At 43.5% G+C, this 18,365-nt stretch overlaps 1 protein-coding gene across 1 annotated transcript; it reads right to left on the bottom strand.

The window, feature by feature from the left end:
* Positions 1–237: 237 nt before the first annotated feature.
* On the bottom strand, positions 238–17,820 carry RAD51C (RAD51 paralog C). The gene is made up of 9 exons (XM_029961298.1): positions 17,816–17,820; positions 16,979–17,266; positions 16,686–16,852; positions 15,239–15,372; positions 12,391–12,522; positions 10,129–10,195; positions 6,590–6,650; positions 4,043–4,103; positions 238–551 (listed from the first exon to the last, which is right to left on the bottom strand). The coding sequence occupies exons 1-9, from the start codon at positions 17,818–17,820 to the stop codon at positions 432–434; spliced, it is 1,035 nt and encodes a 344-aa protein (XP_029817158.1). The 3' UTR covers positions 238–431.
* Positions 17,821–18,365: the final 545 nt, after the last annotated feature.

Below are 18,365 nucleotides of genomic sequence, written 5' to 3'. Positions count from 1 at the left end.
CACAGTGCTGCATCCAACCCCCTTAAAATTCGGGTGCACAAAAAGCCAGATGAGTGATCCAGACCCGTGTCATTCAATGTGCTGTACTAGATGCACTCATTTCATTGTGCTTTTACCCAGTTTAAAAGTAGCTGGATTCTCCATCCTCCTCAAAAGATCCCCCAAACCAACCAACCAACCAACCAAAAAAACACAAACCCCAAACCAAAAAAAAAACCCTGAAGTCCCTTGTAATAGAAAACATAGATTTTTATTATAAAAGTAAAATTATACCACACACAAAGGAATCTTCTGCCTCAGAAATTTGCATATTGCAGTCTTAACCTTAAAATAACACCCAGAGCAGGAATTGAAGTTGAGAGTCTCTCAGGCTGCCTTTGGTTGCACATTCACCGTGCAACTGCTCTCCTGTAGCTCACATTTTTTAACATTCAACTTTGGAATTGCTGCTGCTTCTCCTCCTCCCTCCGCGGCCGCTTCCGAGGGTTCATTTCAGTGCCTTCTGCGTTCTGAGTGACAGCTGGAGGCTGCACATCTCGGAAGCCATGAGGCTGGAAGATGCAAGGGAAATCATGTGCTAAAGCTTGCATGGATATAAAGCATGAGCAACTAGTCCCCAGAAGACCAGGATAAGGGAGGAGGCTGCCATTTGTTTTAGATGAGCGGCCACAGAAGGTTTATAGACCAGCACTGCAAACTTTTCAACACACGTGCCGACTATTAACTGTGTCTCCTCATTTTCTTCATTGAAGATATTTTATTTTCACCAACCAGGCTATCATTTTCATTTTGCTACTAATCACCCCTATGGCTATGAAGAACTGCTTCTCTGTAAATTCACTTATGTTGCCTATTTAAATAAATTAAAAGACAAATCCATCAGCTCCCCCAGAAGGAGGGAGATGACTGGATTAATTGCCTCTGTCGTTTTCAGAAACAAAACTGTGAATTTCTACAACCTAGGATATTTTTGTTCCATGTACCTACTTAATGAACTGAAAACATCAATGAGACGTAAGAGAACAGCAGAGCTGAATCAGTCTGTAGACTGCAAAGACTGTTCCAGCATAGTAATTTATGGGACACAACGGGATGAAAACCTTTAACTGCCAAAAACTAAATGCAGAAGTGAAAAGCTAGATGCTGCTACTCAGGAGAGTGCTTGAAGTGATCTATCTGACCTAGTACAATTTGTATTTTCTTTTACTTCAGCTCCACAATTTAATGGTTTTTAACTATTTTAAAATAAGAAAGGTCTGGAAAATCAGTTAGTTCAACACGTCACGGATGCAGATGGAGATACTGAGACGTTATGAAAACCTGCAACTGTCTGTCTTCCCATCTCCAGACAAATGCAGGGAGCATAGGGGACACTCTCAGTGCAGACTTAGAGAGGAAAAGGGGTCAATCAGAAAAGAAAATCTCTCTGGTGATCCAAAATGCTCAGGTGGGGACAGGAGCACTTCAGGAACGCTGACATTTTGGGTTGGTGCAGTGTGAAAAAAGCAGGTGGAATTACTATCAGACATGTGACTCCTCCAAAATGCCAGCCTGTCCCACACCACGATCAATCCCAAACCCAAGTAAAACGTCTTGCTTACGTCTGCCATCCCTGTATTTCTATTTCTGAATGCCTCACCTCACCCAGCCCGGGGCTTTTAAAGGAACAAACAGCAAGAGGTGCCACAAGGGCAGGATCTGTGCAGTCCCTCTGCTATTATAAGCAACTCAAGTGTTATTCTAAAGAGCCTGATGGGGAATCTTCAAGTTTAATGTTTCACTGCTGCTTGCATCTAATCTCTGCCATTTCCCTGAGGCACAAAGGTGGATCTGTAGCCAAGAATCCACTTAATCCAGCAGGCTGACTCCCAGCAAAAGCATTCCAATGGTTATAAAGGCCAGAACATGATAAAGTGGGCTGCCTAGTATGGATGTCTGGCACACTGGTTACAGGCATGCACCCTCGAAAATACATGAATTTTGTGTATATTTTTGAGGCTTGCTAGTGGGTTTTAGATGGTGGGGAGGTGGCTACTGGAACCAAGGACAAAGCTCAGTCTCCTGTCATTTTGAATTGTTCCCTAATGTCCTCTGGCATCTACACACTGCAGCAAGGCTGGCAGAGGTAGATGGCTTTATTACTTGAGCAGTGTTCCCATTGCTAACTTGGCAGACCCTCCTCAGTTCAGGGAAACACTGACAGTTCCTGCCCGGAATAGAGGTCCCGGGTCTCTATCTTTCACCATGAAATAATCAGGTCACATTCCTGGGAAATTTAGGTGAATCAGCGGAGCCACTGACTCCCTTGTGCATAAATCAATTTACATTTCTATACTCTGCATTTAAGAATGAATCCTGATCAGCCTGTGAAAGAAAGGATTTCATGGGAGAGGTGTTCCACAGCCCCCAGAGTGGTGACTGACTCTCCAGAGGGTTGGAAAGGACACGGATAAAAAAGAACCAAAGCCTGGCCATGGTTAAACATTTCTCCATTGCCTTACAGGCCCTGAACAGCCAGTTTGTCAGTGGTACCTCATTTGCCCAAGTCTAAACATTTCTGAGGCTTAAGGAATTTATTATTTCTTTAATTATCTTTTTTTTTTGTATGCTGGTTATACATAGATGTGCTAAATCTGACTTGGAAACAGTGCACATCTATTTACGTCTTCCAGTTTAACCACAGAGATGGGAATGAGAAATGATAACAGCAGACTGCTATCATCAGCCCTGAATTTCATGAAAAAAACAGGGATAATACATTTTTTACTTAAAGGAATCATCTGCTGAAGCAGTTCATCAGGATTAAGGGGAAAAACACAGGGATAATCTGAAGTTTTAACTAATCTTTGATTGGGATTCACTCTCAACCGTATTTCAAGCCTGTGTGCATTCACACAGAAGAGAGCATAGCTGTTTTATGGTGCATATAAAACTAAAAGGAAAAGGCAATTAAACTGTCTAAGATAAAATCCATCTGTTTGTCAGCTGGAGAAAAAGGACTCACATCACATGATCCAAACAACCTTGGGATGTAGCCCCACTTACCCTTCCAGTCTTTACAGAGCTAAGAGTATATATTTGCAGTGTATTCTCCTGTCCAGGTGAATACACCCAGGAGTGAAGAAAAATCTGATTTCTCTTGGAAAGTTTGAAGATCTCATCTTATGGCAGCATTAAAATCTGCAGGAAATGCTATGGCAACGTGTTTCCATGAGGACACGTAGCAAATAGTTATGGCATGTACCTATGGATCTGACATTTGAAGATGTAAGAGTGGAGTGGTGAGGGTTTTTTTAAACCTAAATACAGCTTAGACAGCATGTATTCTCATTAATATGTATCTAAGCATTCCACAAAAGGAAATAATCACAGGATTTAACTAGGGGTGAATGAGGTCTCCAGCCATAAGCTGGAAGCTCCTTATATGATAGTGACAGAGGAGAAAAATCTGTATATATTGGCTGGGTGTAGGGTCACTGTAGGATGGAGCCATGAAAGAGAGAAATACAGCCTGGGTTATATCAGGCAACACACATAAAGCAGAGATGGGGAAATCTATATGGCACTGGTGAGACCTCTGGAATAGTTCTGGTCATCCTGGTCCTAAAAAGATAAACCCAAGTGCAAGAGATTAAGAGAAGAGCCTACCTGAGAAGGGAGAAAACAGCCTGGCTGGTTCAAGTCTCCCAAATGAAGGCTCCCATTCTCCTCACTAACTGCACTTAGGCCACAAGTTAACATCAAGGGCAGATAAAATAAGCAGCACTAGCAGCAGAGCAGATGGGGACAGGCTGCCTGTAAGTTTGATCTGGAAATCAAAATGTTTTAACTCAGGGGACTAACTGCTGGGTCACTTTTCTAAAGAGAAGAGGTGCAAAACACTCATAAATCTGGAGACATTCCAGTATTACTGGTTACCTTCAGAAGGCAACCCTACAAACAAGCAAACATTGTTCTCAGATTTATCTCTGTGTCTGAAAGTCCCTTTACAGCTGCCACTGTGCTCCCCTCTCTGACTCTCCACCCCAAAAGCAATACTGACTGTGATGTGATAGGGGATTGTTGCCTCCTTCTGACTCGGTGATTTGTACAAAGTTGCCAATCTGGTAAAACAAAAAAAAGCAGGTAAATTATGATTAGTGAATACAGTAATAAAAATTCCAACTAACCCAATGACTGGAGCCAAGTTTTCCCACAATCCTGGGGTAGGTACCAGTGGGATTCTTAGGTATGTATTTTCATATAGGTCATTTAAACTGTGGATGCCAAATTCCCATCCTTACATGACCTGTCAGCTCACACACAATGTAGACCTACTAAAAGGAGTGAATGATTAATTAGCCTTGTTTCATCACAGTATTTGATGACATTTCTGGAACAATATTCATTATGAATTAATTCCTAATGTAGCTTTCTTAAAATGCAAACAAAAAAGGTTTTTGAGCACAACTCCTTCCTACTCCATTAATCATTTGTTCACTGACCTCTCTTAAGCTGGGGGAGACCCTCAAGAATTTCAGTACTTCCAGGGAGGCTTTTTCCAGAGATTTCATAAGCCTGTCAATATAACCTAGAGGCTGGAGAAGATGATGTTCTATTTCTAAGCCTGCCCTTGCCACTGACATACAGCATAACCTTGAGAAAACAGTTTCCCTTTCATTTCTCCTCTGACACTTCCCTGATTTTGGGCATTTAGGCTCTAAGCAATACCCTTTGATTTGTGTTGTACAGCTCAGTAAATGCTTGCATAATATTGATAGAAAATTGCAAAGCAGCTCAAAAGCAAAAGGTTTTTGAACCAGTGCCAGGGCTGCCAGTCTGCTCCATGCCCACCTCCCCAAAACTTACACAAGCCAACCTAGGAAATGTTCTGCTCTCTGTATCAAGACACCCTGCCAAAAATCCCGTTAATTATTTTGGGGTTTTTTTTTTTTCCTCCCTGAGGTGCCATTCTATTAGAGAGCACGTAATTACAGCCTGAGGAACGCTGCCACTTCATGGTAGCTACACAGGGAATTCCTCAGAACATTGAAGTGGTGGGTTACACTTGACAAAATTGCCCAAATCTGAAGCTGCAGAAGCCACGCTTTCACAAGCGCTCAGCTGGAGCCTCTGACTCAACAGGATCTTTCCTCCCAGCAATGAGAACCCTTGGAATTAAGCTCTGACATTTGCAGTAGTAGAGAGAAAGGAATCAGGGATCAGAGTTGGCCAAAGCACATTTGAAAAATTAAAAAAAAAATAAAAAAAGGCAAATGGATTCTCAAATGGTCTTCGTGCCTCGACAATGTAATATAAAAACAATTTAACAACAAAACTACGATGGATCATGAGGCAGTTTATGTAAAAATGCAACAGCATTGAGTTATTTCTGCTTTTTACAGAGGCATTTGTAACCAGAATTGCTGTTTCTGCAGGCCCTGCTCCACATAAACTGCAGATTTAGATCATTAAATAAGCCACGTTTGCCTGTCTTTGGCTTATTTTCTGGAACTTGTATCTGCAGACTTCCTAGCTCTGTTGCAGAAGAAAAAAGTTCTTTTGATATATAAAATTAACTTTTGTTCACTCTGCAATCATTATGTTGATGCAACTTCTGTCTTATAAAGGCTGTTAACTAATCAGCGATGTTAATTTAATTCCAAATTAAACAGCTTGCTGTAATCACTCTGCATTGCCTTCAAACTTAGAATTTAAAAACAAAACCCCACAAGAAAGTGTCACTGCATTTCTCTTTCAAATTCAACAAGCAAAAACTATGCACAACAACATTCCAGCAGCATTTTTGTTCCCTGTTTGCAGAAGATTAGGGAATTGAAGCACAGCTCCTTAATCTCAAGCTGCTGCACGGTGATAGTATACACAAGACAAATTTAACTGACCAGGAAAGAGAAATGACCTTGCAATGTAGTGAAGAGGAGAAAAAAGAAGCAGGAAACAGGGAAGATCTCACTGCAACAGACAGAACTTCACACAGTTTTTAGAAGGGTCACCCTCATTCTTTTGGGTGTCTAAACCCACCCTCCACAGCTCAGCCCTGCCTTGCCTGTCAGTGCAGCTCTTTCTGCCTCTCTGCAGGTCACTGGAACTTGGTCTCTGGTTTCTGTCCAGCTTTGCATCCCAAAGCAGAAGGGTCCAGAGGCTGTCCCTGAGGCTACAGCCCACCTTCCTGAGGGTCACTATCTTGGTGGCTTTAAAGCCTTCTTTGGCATCCCTGGCTTTGTACTGACTGGGGCCTAAAACACCCAGGCAAAGAAATTCTCTTCCCTGCTTACAGAATGCAGAGAGTAACAAAAAAAATGTCTACTCAGCCACCAGACCCTAAATCCTCGTGTCTGAACAACAGCCATCAGGATGTTATATTTTGATGAGAGGTGGCATCTGGTCAGAAAGGTGACCTGTGGAGGGGAGGAGGAGCCTGACAGTTCAGCCCACTCTGGCTCAGCCTGAGCAAGAAAACTCTTAAGCCTCAGTAGGCTGAGGCCAGAAACCAAATTCAAATCCCAGCTTGGCTGCTATGGTCAGTCTAAGAAGATTCCCCAGTGTCACACTTGTCATTATTATGATTTCTGTTCTGATTTTCACTTACCTCTGACTGTTGTCCCAGTGAAAGATTAAACGGACGGTGGCGGCGTGTCCCCAGCTTTCTCCTGAGTGACACAAAATGACAGGCCATTTTAGTAATCTCCTACACCAGCAGCACCATCTGATGCTGAAATTAGACCAAGTCTTCCAAAAAAAAAACCCCACCATGATTAAAACATATGTGCTTTTACTTGCAGTGATGAATCACATCTTTTTCATACGTACAAGGATTTCACAACTAATACACCAAGACAAGGAATAACCTCTGTACTCAGTGTGTTTTACAGGAATCTTGGTGTGATGCTCCCATATTTGTAGAAAGATTTTATAGGTGCCAAATAAAGGACAGGTACTAGACAAATCCTGAAAACAGGCAGCATGAAGAAAAGATTTGTCTAATTACTACTAAAGAAGTCGAGTGAGTATGTCTAAATCCTACTTCAAAACTGCAGTATTCTGTCTCTCAGGCATAATTATGAGCAAACATCACTCCCTTTGGGATACCAGCTTTGGGAGAAAGTCAATGATTATTAAAATATTAAGGGCCCCTGAAGCAGTCTTCTGCTTCTGACAGCAAAATGCAAAAGAACACAACCAAAAGCAAGGAGCAGGGGGGGCGTGGTGGAAGGAGAGAAGGAAGTCTGGGTTGTTATCCTGCTTCAGGGGAACAGTCCTACTGTTTCAGCTCACACCTGACCACAAGCTCAGTCAATGCACAGACAGTTTTATGTCTGTTTGTCCCAGGAGACAGTCAAAAGATGGATTTTAAACCAGTCATTTTGCTTAAGTGCTCCAGGTCTCTCTCCTGCTCCCCTGCCCACAGCCCCTGGAATCACTCCCTGCTCTCCAACCACATCTCCAGCCCCACGTGCCCCCTGTGCTCTGATATTCATTAGAGCCCAGAGAAGAAAAAATATGATTCTGCTGTAATGAAGACCTAGACCCTCTGGGCATCTTGCCAGACCCTGCTCCACTGTATATCTAAGCTGAGATTAAAGATTTTGGCTTTCAGACACGGTTCCGAGTCAGAGCTCAGAACACATTTTACAATGGGTACAAATTCCACACCGGCACGTTTCCAACTGGATTGAAAAATGCTACTGTAAAATGAGATATTTCTGAGCTAAACTGGCTGCAGATTAATATTTGACCTCCTTTCTAAATATATCTAGCAGAAATGTCTAGGAACACCCAGCTTAGCTATCAGTAGTGGGAAAGAAAGGTGCCCCCTTCACAAAGCTCTTGACTTAATACCTTGCAGCATCTGTGCTTTTTTTCTTTCTTTTTTTTTCTTTTGTCATAATTAAGACCTTCCCTTCTGCTCAGGAGCTGAATAACACTTAAGAGATTAATGCTCTCATGAAATCTTAGAAAAAGCTGTTTCTTAGGCTTACCAATCAATGGGGGGAAAAAAGCTATTTAAGGGATGCAATAGGTTTGATTAATTTTACTTGGGGGCTTGGTGCTGACTCCTCCCTCAATAGTTCCTTTGGCTACAACCAACTGGGGAGGAGTGGGAGGTTCTTTAGGATTTATGATGAGACTGTTGAAAAAGCATCTCCTCAGAGTGGGGCACAAAAATCACCTTATAACCCACCAGCCCAATACTTGCACCGAGTCTGTGGCATAAATTCACATTAAAATGAAAAGAGTTTTGTACCACTCTGAAATGCTCCAGTTGAGATATCGCTGTTTAGAATGAGGGGGGTTCCTCTCTGCTTAAATATTTTACCAACTGGTACAAAGTTTAATTTTTGAAGGAGGACACACCACTCAGTTTAACGATATTGTGTGGTCACACACACTCTGGTGAGAATCACAATCAGTTCAACGTGAGGTTATGCCAAATTAAATGTTTGTGAAAGAAAATATGCATGATATCTTTGAATTATAATGAAAAAATACATGATATCTTTGAGTTATAACCAACTCTGAATGTCTTCACATTCTTTACTGTCCCTATGACTCAACAAACACAACAGCTCCCAAACAATGCTGGCCAGTGAAAAAAGACAGGCTCTATTAGCTTTAATTGAGTTTGTAGCCAGAAAGGCTGCCAAAAATAATCCATCAGAGAGCAAGAGGCAAAACTGACAAAAAGGGTCAGATCCTGGGAGCTGGGTCTGCCATCACAGCTCCAAATTCCACATTCCTCACATTCCTGGAGGAGATGGTCTGTGTTTGTTCATTTTACCCTACAACTGTGCCAAATGGTTCAGTGCCTGTACAGACACTGGGAACATCTTTGCCTTTGTACTGTCCCCTTCTCCCTCCCCTCCAGAACAGGGGAATCATTACTTAGCTCACAGAAACTGAACCTGTGCACAGAGAATTTGTGCCCTTTAAGTGAATCATAAAATAATACGAAGTTACAACCTGAAATAAGATTTAAACGCTGAACTTTTCCTTAATTTGTTGAAATCTCTGCTTCAGAACTGTTCTCTTTTCCCCTGTGACTGCAGCAGATGAGTCTGTATGAGGTACTCTGCTCATTACTGGGCAAAATTGAGCAGCCTGGAAAAAAAACCCACTTAAACTGGCTCTGGGCAGGCTGAGGATCCCACACAGAACTTCCCTCTCCATCATAACTGCAGAGAGTTCCAGCGATGCAGCAAATATGAAATGCCTTTGCAAATAATTAATGGAACGTGTTCAAGGGTAATGGGAAAATAAACAATTTAAATTGTTTTGGAGAGGCAGCGAATGGTTCTCAGGGAATTCAGCAAATTGCAGCGTAGTTTGAGGTGTGCAACCATTAAGCAAAGTTCTTCTTTGAGGGCTTTAACCTCTTCATCACCCCATCCCTGCTCGAGGTTTACTGCTCCCAGGCACATTTTTTGGATGATCATTTACCAGCCAATTTCAGACTATATTATTGATTTATCAGAGTTTACTTATTATTGAAACAGCTCAAGATTACTTGGCCACTTTTGGGAGAAATGGATTGGGAGACAATCACCCAAACAGGTCAGGGTGTGGTGGTGACATCCAGGAGGGACAGTGCCCTCCTCAGCTGTTACAGGTAAATCCACAAGATCCTCAGGGGAAGGTGCAATCCATTAGCTGCACATCTAAAAACCCAGTTACTCAGAGAGCTCTGAGTTCCTAGTGCTTCCCCAGAAAGGGTCTGTCATCTTAAGGAATACTGTTAAATCTAATACCAAATTCAGTATTACAAATTTTGGGTTAAAAAGGAAAAAAAAAGTCCATCCACGCTCTCAACCCGTGAGTTTCTGCAATCTGAAAATGTCATGACTTTCAAGCATATTTATAATCTCTTTTCACAAATCTAACCAGGAGTCTAATCTGCACACCACCCCTCAGCAACAGAACAAAATCTGATACTTTTAATTACAACCACAAGGCTGCCCTAGCTCAGCACTGCTCTAGAGTTCCACCATGCCAGCAGTTCCAGATGGGTCTGATATTTTCACCATGGCTTCTGCTGCACTGTGGAGATGCAGCAATTTCATTTCCTTTGTATATGATGCCAAAGGAAAGGAAACCACATATCAGCTTTCAACTCACAAGCTAAACACCCACCTAGAGCAGGTACCAACGTGGACTGGCTTTGCCCGATTCTTGTTGTCATTTGGTTTGTCAGAACCACCTAAAAGAGGAAAGAGAAGCAAAACAAATAAGAAAACCTCCAGGAAACCAGCATATTGGTGGGAGGGAAGAGAGGGATTTTTCAAAAAGCTTTTGCTGATAAAGTAGTTGCTCAGGCAAAACTCTTGGCAATGGTGCTGAATCTTCTGTGTTAACAAGAAGAAAATGTAGATGCACCTCATGTTTTCAAAACAAAATAAGAGGACCCTGCAAGATGCATTTTTGAATGGAAGGGAGATTTCTTTCATTCATGACTTTGAAGAAACCTAAATTTCTCCCCTCCCAAGGAATGCAAACTCCAAACAACTTGTTTATCCCACTGCATTTGCCCTAAATACTGTTTGGAGCTGTGTTTAGATGCACTGGCGCTCCATGAAGAGAGAGCTCTCAGTCACTGGGGGTGAATGAACTTGGTGGTGCTGCCCAAAACACACATTAGCCCGGTGATTAACCAAATTTCTGTGCCTTGTAGTCTAAAAATGCACAAGTGGGTACAATATACAAAGAGAATGAAAGTGAACAGACAGAGCGGGGGAGTGTTTTCGCAGCACGAATCACTCGTGGGAGGCTCACAGACAGTCTAGGTTAGATCCCTGGTAGAAGTGGGGGTGGGTGAGACAGAAAAGAGCCAGGAATATTAATCACAAAGTTCATTAAAAATGAAAAATAAAAATAAAAAAAATCGTACCTATCTTAAACCCCCAGGGGGTTTCACTGTTTGAGAAGCTTGTAGGATTCTTGCTTGAGCAAGTGTGTGAGAGCAAACATTTCCACTGAGCACACGGGGCACACCCCAAAACATTTACACAGCTGAAAGCCCAGGACATATATTGCACATTTTAGAGAAGTAACTCATCACAAGTGGATGGTAACAGCCCCAAATAGGCTCCCCAGCTCACTGCTGAAGAAGGGCTGGGCTGGGCATCCTCACACAGCCCACTGAGTCCAGCTTTAGAAACACAAGGGCCTGACTTCCTACCATATTAGAGCATCCAGGCTGCCTGGCAAGCAATCCCTGGCACGCAGGCTGGATTTAGCCTGCTCACAGGCTCATGGAACTAACCCAGGCACCAACTGAAGTCACCCTGAAGCTGTGACTGATCACTCCTTTAGCAAGAGTTTATTTAGCAAGCCTTTGTACTAAACTGCTCCCTGGTTCAGAAGAGATAAATTATATATGTTTCCCTCGACCAAAGAAAAATAAAGTGTCCAATGACAGCTGCTGCTGTTCAAGGTCACCAGGTACCAAGCTGTGAGTGAGAGGACTCAAGAAATCAGGGGCTGTGCAAACCCAGCAGCCAAGGAACATCCATCTCCCTGGTACCCACAGCAGCAGGAAGAAGCTCCATCACTCACACCAGGGAGAGAGCAAGGGCAGCCAGCCCAGTCTGAACACGGAGCTGGGCTCTTCCCCTTCCCACATCTATCAGTGGAAGCACAAGGAGAGGCTTATTTTTAGCCGCTGGGAACAAAAGCCAATTGCGCCAGAGAGTTGTGGGTGACAAGGTCACAAATCACCTGGAAACCGTCAGAGAGGCACAAGCACCATTTTGAGGCTGTGGAAGCTCTAATTCCTGAACAATGCTTCTCTGAGCTGTGAGAGACTTCCAAAACAACTTCTGGAACAGCTGCAGCTTCCCAGTGCCATCTGCTGGCTGCGGGGCCGCTGCCTCCATGTTGGCGTCAATGATGTGGAAACAATGCCCAGGAAGGAAGCCCTGGGTTTCCATGGATGCCAGAGGAGCAAGGCAAACCAGCAGATAAAATGGTTTTCCTCCCTAAGAACAGCTTCTCCACTAAGACCAGGGATTATTTTTAAACCAAGAGTGGAAAGTTGGGTTGGAACTGCTGAATGCTCCGACGTGTTTTCATGCAAAGTCACCAAAGGAGCATTCCTTGTCCAACCAGTGCTGGGAAACAGTGTGGCAAACTGACATGCTACCATTGAAGGAAGATCCACAGGATGCTGTTAATGCAAATTTTACTTATTTTTGCAAGTCTAGGAATTTCCCACCTCATAGGTGTTGTTCCTGTGTGATCCACCTCCATTTACTAACTAAACCTGGCGAGAACGAACGTGGAGGACGTTCTCGCAGCTTTATTTTGCTGTTCAGAGACCATCACAAATCACATTTGCTTAATTCTTTGTAGGGAATTTATTCCAAAGCGGCATCTTTTGGGATTTAATGGACTCACTGCTGCTTTGTGGTCGTTTGCTACGATGATGAGCTGCTGTGCCAGACCATTCAACAGCCTCGTCCGCAGGGACAGGTCCTCGAAGTCGTGGCGGAAAGGGAAGGCAATCCCATCAATCACCACCAGTCGGACCTAAATGCAGAAGGAAAGGGAAAAAAACTACCATTACCATCCTATAAAAAAATGAGAACAAGCAGCAATACCTATTTTTAAGTGCACTTAAAAAGAAGTGTTTTATAGAAGGTGAGGGCCATCTTCTATTTCGTACCTCGATGAGCATGACCACGTAACCTTTATTTCTCTCTATATATCAGTGACAAGCAGCACCTCAAAGGAGTGCAGGTGAAGAGCCTCAAGCTCCAAACACTCCAGAACACATGCTAAGTGCAGGGCTGCATCATGCACAGGGACCAGCTCGGGCCAGAGCTGCACCAGCTCAAACAAAACACTGCACTAAGCTCAACAAAATGCTCCCCAAGCTCTCTCATGAGTTAACCCAGCACAGAGCTGCCCTCCCAAATGTCCCCTTTCAGCTCACTTACAGCTACCTGACTTCTCTGCATCTCCTGGTATGGAATACAAAACAACAAAGCTGGACTTAAAGCCTTGCAAAGGAGAAGATGGAGAAAACAACCATTAAACATCTCAATTGTACTTCTAACGCTGATTTATTTCACCTTCTCCCTCAAAAGTTAAATCCAAACCAAACTCAAAATTCGTGCTGCCTGTAGTCACTGTTGAGACAACTCAGCTCACATCAGTGATCTCAGAAACACAGAGTTTAAGAGATGCCTAAAGGTATTCCAGACACACTGCAATGGGATCTGTCATGCCTGAAGATGTTTGCTTTGCTGAATTATTTCTTTTGTAGCAACCATTAGCTGAAGTCAGAGCACGATGCAGCTGCTGGCTCATCACCCTCAAGACACTGTATAAACATTAGTCTGGGATTTTGATTTATTCTAACTTCATTTGTTGTAGTTGTTTTGATGACCCAAGTTTGTCTGGAATACAGGAGGGAGATGGATGGTCTTACAGTGCCTTCATGTTCAGATGTCACTCAAATCCTCAGTATCTACAAGTTCTTGCATTAATGCACAAGATAACAAATTGGAAACAACAAAAACCCCCTGATTTTCTGTATTATTGATTTAACTCATTACTGGAACATACAAGACTGCATAAACATCACCCTGTGAAATGGCCCCAGGCCTCCAAAAGAAAAAAAAAACTTAATTTGCAAAAGAAGATTAAATAGTTAGAATCAAAAGAAGATATTCTTTTGTTTTCTCATTTTTCCTCCTTCCTACAGATTCTTTTTTATGAGCCTGTACATCTTCTTCATGCCTAATTTCTTTATGAGCAATCAGTTTAACAGTATAAACATGACTCATGCTATAAAGGAATGTATACATGGTTATATAACCTGTCTATCAGATGAATATGTCCAGGTAGGATGCAATTTAGTCAATTTTCTCCCAGTTGCACTTGTTATAAATAGCAAACAAGAAGACTTAAAGTATTAGAAGTAGGGCTTTGGTAATATCTTCCTTCTCCATGTCAGCTTGGCTCTACCAGACCTTAAAGAATTCAGTTTATTATGATAAGAATATTTTCTAACAGCTTTTCTCATATTAATAACAAGATCTCAAATTAATTCATATTTCCAAATGACACATTTGGATCTCTACATCACCCTATCTCTAAATCTCTACAACTATCTCTCTTAAAAAAAAAAACAAACCTAAACCCTGGAGTTTCCCTGTGGTCCCAGACTGGGCTCCAGAGGGATCAGACTAATTTTAATGGAGCTGGACTGCAATGAGCAATCTGTCAAGTCACTTATAGCCTGTCCAAGGAATCAGCAGAAGGTCTTATGGTTCTCCTGCAACCTTCAGTACTTCAGGCTCCAGGCCAAGCACAGATAAATCAGCACAGATGGTACCAGGGAGCTGCAGCCCAGTGTAACTGTGCTAATGAAGCCATGTACTTTCCACAAGAGCAAACACAACAGGGCACCCTTAGTACCTGGCAGAGAAAGGGAAGTACCAGACTACACCAAGCAAAAGTGAGGCCCCCATCTGCGCCTTCAGGAACACAACAGCTTCCAAAAATGAAAATTTTGGAACATATGCAAAAGACAATCTAACTAAACAACGGGGATTTGTGCTCTGGTGGAACGAGGCACCAGCCACCTTCCCCAGATCCTGACAGGGAGGGATCTGCTGTGCAGAATCTGGAAATCTGGAAGGGAGGTGGTGATAGTCTGCCTTACAATAGCATTTCTCTGAAACATGGGGTACTAGGAAACTTTCTGGCTGTAGTCCACCCAAGAGTCAGGCTGCAGGCTCTGGTTGCTTGTAGCAACAGAAGATGTACTGGAAAGAAGGAGAAAAGTCACTTTTTGGATGCCAAGATGCTGTGGGATGTTTCTGGTCCTCAGTGATCTTCTAGGACAAAAGAAAGCCTTTCTGATCCCATCATTGTGGTCACCACAGGCACACCTGGCTCAGAGACTCTTCTGTAAAGCAGTTCTGTGATGATTCATAACTCAGAGCTCACAGAAATGTAACAACACGTGGCAACACAGATCCAGGATCCAAAGTGGAAATTCAGGATGGTGGCAGCAGTGGGAGCAAAAGCAAATTACTCTCAAGAGTAATTGGGATGGGAATGAAAAAGCAAACAAGCAGAAGGCTTTACATTTGTACTCTGGCATCAGCCAATACATTACTGCCAAGCTGCCGAGGTACCAAGGTGTTTACTCATGTTACTCTTACTACAACAGACAAAAATCTTTAGTGTGAAGATGAGTGATATGTTCTGATAAGCCTGCAATAACCCTTACCCTGGAATGCTCTGAGAGGAATTCTGGGAGGAGGTAGACCTGGGCAAGGAGCTCTATGTAGTCACGACAACGGAAGTAATATATGTGAGAAAGGATACTTTCAAGGGAGAAGGTCTCCAAAGCTTTCAGATGATCTGAGAACAAGCAAACAGATGAATAAATGAGTCAGAAGTCTGTACGAGCATATTGTTACTTTCATCATTCCACCAAGCTATGCCCTCCACACATAGCAACAGCAAAGCCCCCAGAAACAGAACAGGCAAGGTAGAAAGTGTGGAGACATACCTTCCATCTGGCTTGAAAGTCAGGAAGGTGGTGAGCAGATGCTCTCTCAGCATTTGCACACAGAGACACCGGAGCCTCCAAGGGAGGGCTCCAAAAATGAAACATTTATTTCTGAAACAAGAACTTTTCCAGTAAATCATTTTCCAGCCAGAACACCACCAGAGGCCATCAGGGACTATTAATCATCCTTTGTTTAATGTACAGGCAGCAGCTCATTTAATATGGTGTCCTTTCACCTCACTTCAAGCAGAAGTTTGGTGCATAAATTCTCCAAGAGTAACGTGGAACTTTTGTCACTGTCCCCAACAGACTGATGACTTAGAGAATAAAAATCCTCAAAAAAAGTAGCCTGGCTATATTGACCTTATGGAGGAGCTGAATTCCAGCTACAGTTTTACTATATGGGGCTTGAGCAGCAACAGTGCCTCAAAAAGTTCTGCTGTTGCTCTTCTCTTTCCCCACTCGACCCTGTGTTATAGGACATAATCCCTCAGTTTTGCTGAACAGAGTTGTGTTTGGGTTTAGCTGCAAATTTGATCTTTAAAGAGAAAGGAAAGGAAGGAAAGGAGGGGAGAAAGGAAGAGAGAAAGAAAGAGAGAGAGAGAGAGAGAAAGAGAGAGAGAAAGAGAGAGGGAAAGAGAGAGGGAAAGAGAGAGGGAAAGAGAGAGGGAAAGAGAGAGGGAAAGAGAGAGGGAAAGAGAGAGGGAAAGAGAGAGGGAAAGAGAGAAAAAGAGGGGAGAAAGAAAGAGAGAAAGAGAGAAAGAGAGAAAGAAGGAAAGAAGGAAAGAAGGAAAGAAGGAAAGAAGGAAAGAGGGAAAGAGGGAAAGAAGGAAAGAAGGAAAGAAGGAAAGAAGGAAAGAAGGAAAGAAGGAAAGAAGGAAAGAAGGAAAGAAGGAAAGAAGGAAAGGCAAACACCAAACCCCCACATACCTAAACCCCCTCAGATCATCATGTAGAAAAAGAATTATTCTTAAAGTAAACCAGCTCAGTCTGCAGCACAGCTCCAGACACTGGTGCAATCCAGGGTTTGATACACACAGGTGGAAATAAAAGGCTGCCAGCAAGAACTCCCTAAGCCCCAAATGTAGCACTGCAGCCCACGAGACACTTGTTTCTCTCCATCCCTGCCTACCAGGCAGAAAGAAACAACTCAGCAACGTACCTTCCTCTTGCTGAGCCTCAGCAACGAGCTGGCAGTGCTGCACACAGGCAGCTGCAATATCCACCACTCTGTCTACCATGAAACTTCCCTCGGTGTCGATGAACACGGCTTCTCCGGCGACGCCCCCGAAGCACTCCGGGATCTGCACGTCCACTGCCAGCTGCATACTGCCACGGGAAACAGGAGAGAAGGGAAACATTTACACCACAGACCTCTCCTGAAGGGGCATTTCTGCTGAGAAACCACAAAAAGTGGTTCTTGGTCGCACAAAGGTCGCCCGGCGGTAAAAATACCACAGCTGCGTTTTCCCCACGCCGGGCGCTCCGCAGACCTCGGTGATTTTCGACAGCTGCACACCCCCTCCCAGAATGTTGTCCAGTGCTGAGCAGAAGGTGATGATGAAGCCCTGGGCTTGCTCTTCCTCCAGAAGCTCCAGGGCTGTGAACTTTCTGGTGGCGCCTGACCCCCCGGCAGTCCTCGCTGCGTCCCCGTGACATTCCTGCCTCACCACCTGCAGGGCTTCCAGCGCCTCTTCCTTGGAAATCCCAATTTCTGGAAGAGTCAAAACCACGAAACGCCGCCTTATTTTTTAGAAACAGCAATTGATTTAAAGAATGATGAGGTAATTCAACATGTTTGACAGAACATAACACAGAATTATCCTTTCAGTGTAACACACACACAGCCCTGGGACTAATGGTGGGATTTTCAAAAGAACTCAGAGCAATGATGTGCCGTGTTTGGGGTTCAGGTGACAGCAAGTTGTCTGCAAATAACAATAAAATCAAAGCATCTGCAGATAATAATAAAATCAAACCTGCTGTTCACAGCTGGATGAGCTCCAGCAGAGCAATTCCCCTACTCTGCACCAAATGCACTATCATATTAATTTCATTTGAAGCAAATAATGCTCTGTAAAGGAAGCCAGGTTGCAGACCAGTAAGTGCCAGTGACACTCACTGATTGTGGGTATTTTCGGGGTACCCCAGGGCTGAGCACCTGGTGCTTCATTTTTATATTTGAACCACAGATCAAAGAACAGAGATGAGAGACCTGCAACCTGCAAATATCTTTATACACACATCTGCCTTGACAGATCCAGCTTTGGTTGTCAAAGCAAAAACTATTACCACATATTATCATAATTAACAAAACTACTGATAATCAAAATCTCAGTTTGGGTGGGAAGGGGCATTAAATATCATCTCATTCCACCCCCTGCCATGGGCAGGGACACCTTCCACTACCCCAGGTTGCTCCAAGCCCCGTCCAACCTGGCCTTGGACACTTCCAGGGATCCAGGGGCAGCCACAGCTTCTCTGGGCAACCTGTGCCAGGGCCTCCCCACCCTCACAGGGAAGTGTCAGGACACACCCCTTATCTAGTCTGCAAACCTTATTTACAGCTCTTGAAAGAGGTAACTTCCTGACTCCACAGAAGCTTATTTTGTTTAAATCACATAATAAAAAAAAGAAGAGGGAAGCTGGGGAAAGAAGAGGGCCGAGACTGGCAGAATCCTTTCGTTTTCCTGCATCCCGTTTGCATCCATCGCTCAGTGTAAGACAGATCTACCAGAACCTTGTGAACCTCACTCGGTATTTACTGTGCCCGTTTCTCGGGCCACACGGAAGCCTCAGCAAGGGGTCCCAGAGCCGGGAAGGGGAAGGAGGAGAGCGGAAG

The sequence above is a fragment of the Manacus vitellinus genome, unplaced genomic scaffold (assembly GCF_001715985.3).
Source record: "Manacus vitellinus isolate BGI_N305 unplaced genomic scaffold, ASM171598v3 scaffold_32_pilon, whole genome shotgun sequence".
Taxonomy (NCBI): domain Eukaryota; kingdom Metazoa; phylum Chordata; class Aves; order Passeriformes; family Pipridae; genus Manacus; species Manacus vitellinus.
The sequence above is the reverse complement of the archived record's forward strand: the minus strand, read 5'-3'. Positions and strand labels throughout refer to the sequence as shown.